The following is a 12,023-nucleotide window of genomic DNA, read 5'->3' on the forward strand; positions in this document are numbered from 1 at the left end:
AGCCTCTTACATATTGGTATTTAGCTATGAAACTAAATCCATTCTGCCTTAAAGGGACATTGTGTAGGAATTTCTCCCATCTAGCGGTGAAATTGTGTTTTGCATTCAAACTAATTGTGCTCTCCAGCAAATATGTGTTGCATCTACGGTAGCTGGTATGTACCAAAAAGCTATGACAGGATGTCTTCTCAAATCAAATCAAAATCAAATCCTTTTATTGTCACACAACCATATACACAAGTGCAACAGTGGGTGAAATTCTTAGGTGCAGTTCCGAGCAACATAGCAGTATGACACGATGTGACGTAAACAATTACAGCAAACATCAGATTTACATAGATTACACATCTAATGTGTGCACAATTACTCACAGTACCATACACACTAACAGAACAATAAATAATATACAATATACACTATACAATATACAACAATTTACAATATACAACAATATACAAAAAATACAAAAAGAGGTATGTATACATGCAATAGATACACGTAAGGTGAATATATAAAAGTAAAAAAATTAATTTATATATATATATATATATATATATATATATTGTAATATGCAGTAGGTTATGTTGTGGTGTGTTGACCGTTAGACTGTTTATGGTTATTGATCATGAGGGATCAAGAGTTTAGAAATCTAATTGCTTGTGGGAAGAAGCTGTCATGGAGTCGACTGGTGTGTGTCCTGATGCTGCGGTACCGCCTGCCTGATGGTAGCAGTGAGAGCAGTCCATGTAGCTAATAGCACTTCGTTGAGTTTTCCTTCGGGTGAACAGGTTTGTTATTTCAAACAAACTGCAACTTGACACAACGAACAAACGAATGTTACAGTATGAATAGCAGTGCAATGCACCCTTTTAAACTTGCGGGGCAGTGACAAGCGCCTCTCACTGCTCTGCTCCTCCGTTTCTGCTGCTTTCAGTTACGTGACGCTGGTTCTGAACGAAAACGCGTTGTGGAAATGCGTTGGTCTGGTACTTTTTGACCCTCTCTGCTATTATAGTTTTTCAAGATGGCGGAACTACATGGAAGCCTCCGTGGACCTACCCGTCACATGTATATAAAGATATAAATCATTTAAGAGGATAAGTCAGATAATTGGCAGAGGTATTTGTACACCATTGAGGACATATTTATGAATAAAATATTGATTTTAGATAATAAAATACCTAAAAAACTACACATTGTCCCTTTAACCATTTATTGCTCATTTATAGTCTATTCATGTAGTCTTGATGTTGACCCTTTTCATATACAGCACCATTTTATTTACTGCGTGTATTATGTTGGTTATATTGGTATGTGTTGGGTTATGTCTTGCATTTCTAATGAAAATAAATCAATAAAATCCAATTGTATCTCCAATCCAAAAATGTATTTTATGATGATACACCTTACAACACCTTTTTTTTATTTTTGTTTTATATCCAAGATGGCGCCGCAGATGGCTGCCTCGGTGTGTCGCTCTCCAGCTATTGTGTTGTTTTTGTGTTGTTTTGTTTTGAAACACACACCAGAAAACTTCTGTACAGTTTTTGATTATTCAGACGTTTTGCTGGACATTCTCGTCGGAGGGGCAGCGGTGTTGTTCAAACGCGCGGTCAGACGCAAACGAGGAAAGCGAGCCGGCACGCTGGTTAAACTCCGCGAGCGCGGCCTGCAAAATGGTCCAACAAAATGGACGAACTACTTCTCCTCACCCGCATTAACAAGGATTTTTCTAACTCTGCTGCTCTGTGCTTCACTGAAACCTGGCTGAGTGAAGCCATACGGGACAGCGCAATACATCTGCCGGGCTTCCAGCTGTTCCTAGTGGATTGCATCGCGGAGCTAATGGGGAAAACGAGAGGTGGAGGATTGTGTTTCTACAACGAAAATTGGTGTTCAGATATAACAACACTGAACAAGATATGCTCTCCTAACTTAGAGACCCATTTCATTAATTGCAAACCTTTCTACTCACCATGGGAGTTTTCCTCTTTCATTCTTGTGAATGTTTACATCCCTCCAGATGCGTGCGTGAGTGTGGCGCTACAACAGCTGGCTGAACAAATAGCTGAAACGGAACAAAGACACCCAGACTCTCTTCTAATAATTCTTGGGGATTTTAACAAAGCAAATCTTTCCCGTGAACTACCAAAATACAGACAGCACGTTACATGTCCCACAAGAGACAGTAATATACTGGACCACTGTTACACCACAATAAGGAATGCGTATCACTCAGTCTCACGGGCAGCTTTAGGGCTCTCTGATCACTGTTTGGTTCATCTTATTCCGACTTACAGGCAAAAACTGAAATCAGCTAAACCTGTGATAAGGACTGTTAAAAGATGGACTAATGAAGCAGAGCAGAATCTACTGGCCTGCTTCGAGTGTACTGATTGGACTGTTTTTGAAGCTGCTACCACTGATCTGGATGAGCTCACAGATACTGTAACATCATATATAAGTTTCTGTGGGGATACATGCATTCCTACAAGGACATTCTTATCATTCACTAATGATAAACCATGGTTTACTGGTAAACTCAAACACATTTGTCATGCTAAAGAGGATGCTTACAGAAGTGGGCATAAAATCTTGTATAACCAGGCCAGAAACAGACTGACAAAGGAGATCAGAGTTGCTAAAAGGAACTACTCTGAAAAGCTAAAAACCAGTTTTCATCCAACGACCCATCATCAGTCTGGACTGGCCTGAGGAACATCACCAACTACAAGTCACCATCCCCCCGATCTCTAGACAATCAACACCTGGCTGACGATTTAAATTAATTTTATTGCAGGTTTGAAAAGCCCTGGACTCTCACCACCAGCACTGGCACCCCTCAAGGGTGCGTTCTCTCCCCACTGCTCTTCTCCCTGTACACTAATGACTGCACTTCTAAAGACCCCTCTGTCAACCTCCTGAAATTTGCCGACAACACCACTATCATCGGTCATATCCGGAATGGTCACGAGTCTGCTGACAGACTAGAGGTTGAACAGCTGGCTGTCTGGTGCAGTTATAACAACCTTGAGCTGAACACGCTCAAAACAGTGGAGATGATCGTGGACTTCAGCAGGAACAGCCCAGCACTCCCCCCACTCACCATCATGAACAGCACTGTGGAAGCAGTGGAGTCATTCAGGTTCCTGGGCACTACCATCTCTCAGGACCTGAAGTGGGACAATCACATTGACTCCATTGTGTAAAAAGCCCAGCAGAGACTGTACTTCCTTCGCCAGCTGAGGAAGCTTGCCACAACTTGCCACAGTAGCTGCTGATTCAGTTCTACTCAGCCGTCATTGAGTCTGTCTTATGCACATCCATCACTGTCTGGTTTGATTCAGCTACCAAATCAGACATCAGGAGACTACAACAGACAGTCCGGACTGCGGAGAGGATCATTGGTGCCCCCCTGCCAACCCTCCAGGACCTGCACTCTTCCAGTGTGAGGAAGAGAGCAGGTAAAATCATCACAGACTCCACTCACCCTGGACACCTCCTGTTTGAACTGTTACGGTCAAGACGGAGACTCAGATCACTGGCCGCAAGAACATCTCGGAAGAACAAAATATTTTTTTTTGCATTATATTTAATATATTTTACCTTTATTCTACACTGCTCTGTCCCTCCTTGTAAAAACAGTCTGATGGTTTCCGGGTTCTATGAAGCCAGTCCCTCAAAAATACGCAATGGGCTCAGATTGGTTAGCTGGCCTAGTGTGTTGTGATTCGCTAACCGCCTAGTGCACGTTTTTCGGAAACGTCACGCCCCTTACCATTACCGGTAGTTTGTGATTTGGTGTATTATAAACAACGGCCAAACCAATCAAACAAAGAAAACCAATCGGACCCAGAGAATGTTAGTGAAGATGATCGAGAAGAACCTGTTCAATAACGGCTGTTAAACATCGTTTCAGAAAGGTTTGTTTTTTGTTGTTGTCTCATTACTTTTTATATACGCTGTTATTTAATTGTGCTAATTATTATAGTATTACAAAAAATAAGCTTTATAAACAAGAATTTCATATAACGTTAATCGTTCTAACAAATTATACTACAGTAAGACTGCGGATCTATAGTGATTGTTACAGATTGTATGGCACCGTTACTTGTATGGCACCGTTACTTCTAATACGTTGTATTTTTAGAACGATTGTAGCCAAATATCTGTCGCCAGAACTATTAACGTTAACCCAAAACGAACACTAAACATTGGCTTTACTACAGTAGCTAAATCAAACACAGAACCATCTTTAGCATGCCTGTAGATAAAAAAGCATGTAGATAAACAATACATAAAAGCTCTGACCAAAGAATAATTTACACTAATTCCAAGTTCACTGTTGAGATTTAAAAAAAAGTTTGTAACGTTTGGTGTTTGTCGGATAACGTCAAGTAGGCTATGAATGAGCATTTAACAAACTAGTTTGCAGAGCCAAACAGCGTTGTCATTTGTTTACTTCCTTGCTACAGTACAATTAACAATACGAACTATTACAGGAAAACACATCAACGAAAAATAAATCATACTTACAGGTTGTGGCCCGTAAGCTTCTGTTATTAAAGTTGGAACTGCTCCATCTTTCAGGAGAAGCCGTTGTGCGAATCCTGCATTGAGCTCGCAAAGATTGTGGAAGCTTTCCTCCGTAAAATGTGCAGCACAGAGAGCAGGATTTGGGTAATAATTATGAGGGATGAGTTAAAAATAAATTTTAACCATTGATCTCTAACTCCCCTGACCCTGGGAAGGCTGAAGAAAGTGGACCTGCAATCCGGATGAAAATAACAGCATTTCCACGGCATTGCAGCAACAACAGCCTACTATACCACAACAACTCTTCTCCACAGCAATATAAAATGGCCTCGCCTCCCTTATTTAGTATTCTCGGAGGAGGGGTTTAGTGGGGTTAGTGATGTCAGCAACCCTGGAGGAATGTCGTGTAGTCCCTACCGGCCGTTTGCTGTAGTCCTTAGAAATTGATTTCTTTAAAAGCAAATATCTCCCTTTCCTTTGAACTTTGAGCATTGTAACTTTGCAGATGTTGTTTATGCTCAAACAGCAACATTACAGTACACACTAGCTAAAGTTAGAAAAGTGAAATCGTGTTTTACCACCCCTTTAAGGATTTTAGCTGCTGGAATGTGCTGCAGCCATGTTTTTTGGGGGGGTTTTTTGTTTCTTTTTTTTAAGTATCTGAGTCATACAAGTGTGGGAATTTTGCAGGTTGGAGTAATAGGTTTGAAGAAAGGTCTTTATCATTGGTTGCAGAAGCACATTTATAAAATGTTGCGTAAACTGTCCTACATTTGGTCTTAGGATCATTTTTCAAATGTGAGTACATGTGATTTAGAGAACGAACGTATGAACAAAAAAACTTGCGTACGCCTCTCTTCCAGAAGTGAAAGTTAAAAATCACAAATGATCTTGAAATTATGCACAGCTGAATGGTTTCCAATTGCCTAATTAATGTAATTAACATATAAAAGAGAACATATAGACCATTATACATCACCAATTCAGCCTTTGACACCAGGACTCTTATTTTAGAAATGTTCCTTAACCCAATCCGATCGCGGCTCTCCCGGTTAGTGTTATTCCACAAGATTTATATGGATAAACTGTTTGATTTATAATTATTCGATTATTTTCACATTTCACTTACCCTGCTGTGCACCAACATAGCTGTTCCTCAATTTGTGTGTTTCCCATTTGAATGGTCAGTGTATGAGGCGGCTACTGCTTGCGCTGGGACTATAGGCTTTAGGTTCAATTTTTATGAAATTATTCTCTAATCGCTAATTGCATATTATGTCATGGATATATCCCTCGAATGCATACTGCAGTCCCTTTTGTCCTGCTCTCTCAGATATTTCACATGTTCGCCAAAAATTACTAATTATCTCATTGGGAATGTCTGACACCAGTGCACACTGTAGTAGACGTGCCAGGCGCGAAAGCTTGTCAGGCGTAGCAATAGTAACTAGGGAGGGCGGGTTTAGCGAAGGGTCAATTATAGACCCTTCATTGTAAGTGGGCAAACTTACAAAAATCAGCAGGGGGTCAAATACATATTTTCCCCACTGTAGGGACATCCAGAAACCGCAGACAAATATAAACCAAATAAAAGCAAGAAGAGATCAGCACACACAGTTGCAGTGTTAAGATATACAAAACTTTAGCAAGATAATGCTGACAAAGAGTGGTTTAAATACATTAAGCCTGTATGTAAATGGGTAATGATGTTTAATAACAAGTTGTGGATAAATGTACTGTAAATTGTACTGTAAGGCCGTGTGTCCACCAAAGCGTTTTTAGCCAGCTGAAATGCCTAGCTGTGAGCTCTTGAGAGCGTTTTGGCAGCACTGCGTTTTTTCAGTTGAGACGATTCGTTGCTATGATACAGAATATCCGCAGCACAGTGTACTTGTAACTGATTTCGCAGATAATTTATTTCATACTAAAATTTATTTTTCATCCATTTTGTTCTGCTGGCTCTGCAGGTTGACGTCGTTGTACAGAAAGAATGTTGTGACAGTTGGTCGGTGTGGTATTTGTCCCGCCCCTCCTCCACTGTGATTGGATGGCTGGGTAAAGAGTGACAGTGATGAGCGCTGCGTTTTACCCAAAGTTGAACATTCTTCAACTCTCGGCGACCAGTAAAAAACGCCGGGCGCTCAGCACTTCAGCGTGAAAAAAAACGCTCAGCACCTCGTTACGCTCTTGGCGTTTAAGAAACGCGGCGCTCCCATTGAAAACAATTGGAATTATACGCCAGCTGCTTGAAAAAACGCTTTGGTGGACACACGGCCTAAGTATAAAGAAATTGGGTTTTCTCTTTCACTAAGTCAGAACCAAATATTTCAGTAGTACAATATTCTATACCATGTTAATTTACCTTATGTAATAGCCATAGTAAAGACATTTGGATCCCTCCTTAAGAAAAGTAACATTGTCCTACTACCAGCCATTTTTTACTTCTATGTTTTCCTCAGCTGGTTCCCACTAATGGACTGGCACCCATACATCCAACATTCAATTAAAAACCCAGTAATGTGTCAAATGCCTAATAAACTTACTTGACGGCATTGTATGGTCCAAATAATCCACAAAAAGTTAACAGCAGATTATGTTCTAATCTTCACACCCATCTCATTTAACAAAGACATAACATAACACATATTCCTCATAATCTTTCCCTCCATTGGTAATAACAGCTGTTACATATCTGTTCCTTGTTGATAGCTACTTAGAATCGCATGTATGCCATCTGATAATGACAGCCATTCTTATGTTAGAACAGGACTCTGGATCAGTGTGTTTGTAAATTTATTTGAGAAAAACAACATATGTCTTAGGTGGTACTGAGTACTGAGCATGCTACCTCTACATAGCCGTTGTTTTGTTAATGATGACCTTTAAAAAATGTCTTGACCATGCATAACATCAAGAATACTTAATAAATGTGAAATTTACTGCGATATCACCATCCTTTATACAACCGAATTCCTTTTTTCTCATGAAGCTTAAGTGCAATATGATATTCATAGCTTCCTCCGTGATTGCCAGCATTACGATGATGCTTATTTTGTTCAAAGTAATGATGCCAGTTTCCATTTTCATCTGCTCCAAACCCAAATACACTCACCTGGAAAAGAAAAAAATTCTCATATAAATAAGTGGCAACCTAATAAATTGTGCGTTCAACAACAACGTGACCTCATTAGAATTCATATATATTTGTGAATATAAAGTGAACATTTACATTGGGAACCCTTTGTTATAGTGTCAGGGGTTCAACCCACATTTTTAGGAATTTGAACCAAGCAAATTAATTACCCAAACATGGTTGACAGAAGTTACCTACCTCTATACTTAACATATACATACATTTTAAGAATATCATTAACTCTGATGAATAACAGTACAAGGTAAGGCTGTTAAATAGTAGTCCCAAACTAGTTAATACACTGATTCCTAACCCCTGTCCTGGAATACCCCCCAACACTGCACATTTTTTATGTCTCTCTCATCTCACAAACCCATATGAGGTCTTGGAGTCTTTACTAACTAGCTGATAGTTTGAATCAAGTGTGTTTGATTAGGAAGACATCTTGTGCAGTGCTGGGGGTATTCAAGAACTATAGGGTTGAGTACCACTGAGTTAATTCATATTTGTTAATACAATAAAGTTAATATGTTGATATGAGCAACCACAGTCATCAAAATGCCTGCAGGTCCCCTACCCTCTTGATAGAGGCCCATGCAACCAGCAGCAAAGTCTTCATGGACAGATTTTTTAAGTCTGGTGACTGCAAAGGCTCAAAGGGAGCATCCTGCAGTGCTCTAAGCACCAGGGCAAGGCCCCAAGAGGGTATGGAGGGGGGTCGAGGAGGATTTAACTGGTTGTGCTTGCTCACTGATTTGCTTATGTGGTCGTGATATGCTGAAATAGCGGCAGCATGTACTTTGAGGGTGGAGGGAGACTGCCCTTGCTCCAATCCTTGCTGCAAGAAGGAAAGCACGGACCCTATAGAACATCTTCGGGGGTCCTCTCGGTTAGAGAAACACCACTCGACAAACAGGTTCCACTTCAAGGCGTATGGTGTTACGTACCTCTGGGGGTAAGTTGCTTAGAACCTTTGCATTCCGTCCAGGGACCAGACATGGAGTTTCCAAAGGTCTAGATGCAATTGCCATAGGGTGCCCCATCTCTGAGAAAGAAGGTCCTTCCTCAGAGGAATGGGCCAGGGAGGGTGTATCGATGAGGAGCATGATTTCTGGGAACCAGGTCTGAGTGGGCCAATAGGGAGCCACCAGCAGGACTTGCTCCTCGTCCTCCTTGACTTTGCACAAGGTCTGTGCAAGTAGGCTCACTGGGGAAAATGCATATTTGCGAAGGCCCCGGGGCCAGCTTTGTGCCAGTGCAACCGTGCCGAGTTTCCCTCGGCCAGAGAGTAAAACAGCTGGGAGTGGGAGGTCTCTGGAGAGACAAACAGGTCTACCTGAGCCTCCTGAAACCCTCTCCAGATCAGCTGAACCACCTGGGGATGGAGTCGCCACTCTCCCAGGAGCGCAGTTCGTGATAGCTCGTTGGCCACACAGTTGAGCACAAAGAGCACGGATGGATCAAGCTTTCTGGATATAGAAGAGTTGCGACCGGTGTGTCGACGTGGTCATGTTCCCACACGAAAACATGAACCACCCACCCCCCATGCGAGACCGTGATTGTGGCCGTCAGTGAGGACAGGAAACCACCACATCCAGAAACACACGGGTGGAATGTCATCTTTAGAAAGACACAATTTACAGTACACCCATGTAAGCTCTTTTAGGAGACTTGCTGTCTCGGTGCTGAAGCACACAGTGTAAAAGATCGCAACAACCCTCACAGGGAATTTGCTGCCTGTAGTGGTCACTCACTCTCGTTAAAGGCTCAGCTCTCACCAGCTGTGATAATAGCCTTTAAGCGCTCTCAGACAATGCACAAAACCGGCTGTAAAAACAGCTTTTCAGCGATCTGGAAAGTACAATGTTATCAGCTGTGAGAACAGCCTTTTTGTTTTGCTCAATGAAAGGCAAACAATAAGGAATAAAAGAGGAAACCGACCCCGCTGCCGTGCCATGATACCAACATCAATGACATTGAGAGGTTCTCCTTGAAGAGCTTGCTCGTTCAGAAGACACTGCTTGCAGACAAGAGCATACATGAAATGCTCGGCTCCGAAGCGAAAAGCTGAAGCTGAAAATTTGGGTCAGTTAATTGGATTAACTTGACATGGCTAAATTAATATTACAATCAATTAATCAGTTCGTCCAACGAACTCTTTTGATTATTAATTTATTCTAAGAAAAGGGTATCTTCCCTGGCCACAGAAGAATAATAATTTCTTAGCATGTACAGCGTTTTGAGCATGTAGCAAGAACAAAAACCGCAAAGGGACTTCATATTGCAAGCAAATCAGAACCAAATACATAAAGTGCATAAGTTTTATTAACTAAATCATAAACATAAATAAACTAAACACACACATATACAGAAATAGGTTAGTGATAGGATTAAATTGGAAACCGGAAAAAGGGACTATGAGAAGAACCATCAGATTTACATTTTCACATTTCATTGAATTGAATACCGTATTTTCCGCACTATAAGGCGCACCGGATTATAAGGCGCACTTTCAATGAATGACCTATTTTAGAACATTTACTGTATATAGGGCGCAACGGATTATAAGCCGCATAAGATACTGCAGTCAAAATTTTGACCGGGTTTGCGTTACGTATACACTAGATGTGCTAAAAGGGAATGTAGTGAGTGCGCGGCGCCGGAAGCGAGGCGTTTATTAGTAAGCGTGAGCGCGCTGGGGCGGGCACGTAACTTACATTCGCAGCCTGACTCGTATGAGTGTTCATGTGCGGCGGCTCGCTGACAGCAACAGCTGGCTGTTTTGAATGAGACGACTCGGTTACTGTGAACGGGGAACGCTTTATGTACATTCTGTGACGCGCAAGCAGCGCCGGCGACAGTGTGTCTGTTCGTATGTCTGTTAGTAAGAGTGAGCGCTCGTGAGCGGGCACATAACCTGATTTATTCGATGTTATTAACCAATTGATCCATATATAAGGCGCTCCGGATTATAAGGCGCACTGTCGTTTTTTGAGACCAGAACAGTGTTGCAGCTGGATGAAAGAACTAAGAGAGGGAGGTCACATGTGGACTGTCTCTAATAAAGCCTGGAAAAGATCCTCCCCTAAGGGTTGAACTCAACCAATAAGAAAGGTGCCATGTCTGAGAGGGAAAGTGGCTCTTAGTTGATTTACGAGTCTTGTCCCACGTGTGGTTATACCTTCATTAATGCTCAGATAGCTATAACACATCCACACTGCATTCTAGAAGAAGGTGATGTATATCAAAGTGTGAGTCATTAAATGAGTGAGGATTAATTAGGTAGGAGGCATGATACAGGTGAGGTTACATTGATTGTTAGTTGGTTGTATACCAGGGTACATACCATAATATATACCTAATAGTACATGAAACAGTAAACCATTTACACTGTTTCTTTCACAGTTTTATGCATGTTCATTTATAGATCAGTTAGTCTATGATTAATGCAGCAAAGTGTGTTTTAAAGAGGGTTTCCATTGTCTCTCTCTTGTGCATGTGGCCACATTCCTCGGAGGTCGTAAAATCTCCTTATCAGCCCTCGTAACATGACACTGTTTCTGCCCTTGTGTTCGTTCATTTGGGCTGTTAGTTTTGGAGTTTCATAAACCTTTGTATATAATGAATAATTAGTGTGTGTCTGATTGGTCCATACCCTACACTGAGGTAAATTAAACGCAATACGTATCCTTGCTCGATGAAGAATGAGACAACACAATGAGGCAAACGGGCAATTGAAATTTAAAATGCTGATTTGCCCGCTTCAGGGCTGTAACGAGTATATCGTCCAGTGGTTGTCCAGACACCCTAAGCACAACCTTAAGCAATGGCCCTGAATGGTGGTTTAATGTCAACTTTTTGTCAACGCTGTAACCACAGCCAGATTAACGCAAAGGCAAACTAGGCACGTGCCTAGGGCCCGATTGGCGGGATGGGGCCCAGACAGAGGGACAAAAAAAATTAAAAAAAATTGTTTACAAATGTCTTACAATTTATTTCAATATTTATTTATTAAAACTAAAATTAGTGACGATGTTTATCTTCACCATAGACTGTTACATTACGACACATTAACGCCAGCCCATCAGGTGCTGCGTAGCAAAAGCCTAAATAGGCACGCAAAGAAGTAAAGCTCGTAATGCAGGTGTGTGCGTTGTCGTCATCTATTTTGGAGTGATTGCAATGTATTCTAAATATAAACTTGTACTGTAGATCAGCGTCATTTCTGGAAAAATCATTCACCGCTTTATTACGAGTTTAAAAGAGCGCGAGCGTCATTACCGTGCCCAGACGCGACGCTTTGAATTTGTGCGTACAATGAATAACATCGCGTCGGGAGCTGACTAAAAACGCT

General features: G+C 41.4%; 1 protein-coding gene across 1 annotated transcript in view; it reads right to left on the reverse strand.

Annotated features, from left to right (window-relative positions):
* Positions 1 to 7,483: 7,483 nt before the first annotated feature.
* Positions 7,484 to 12,023, reverse strand: part of st3gal1l3 (ST3 beta-galactoside alpha-2,3-sialyltransferase 1, like 3) — a 218,922-nt gene continuing 214,382 nt past the window's right edge. Inside the window, exon 6 of the mRNA XM_077195577.1 lies at positions 7,484 to 7,648. Coding sequence (XP_077051692.1) covers positions 7,484 to 7,648 — 165 coding nt within the window. The remainder of the gene's footprint in view (positions 7,649 to 12,023) is intronic.

The sequence above is a fragment of the Siphateles boraxobius genome, unplaced genomic scaffold, assembly GCF_051911475.1.
Source record: "Siphateles boraxobius isolate OS27281-9 unplaced genomic scaffold, OSU_SipBor_1 33, whole genome shotgun sequence".
NCBI lineage: Eukaryota > Metazoa > Chordata > Actinopteri > Cypriniformes > Leuciscidae > Siphateles > Siphateles boraxobius.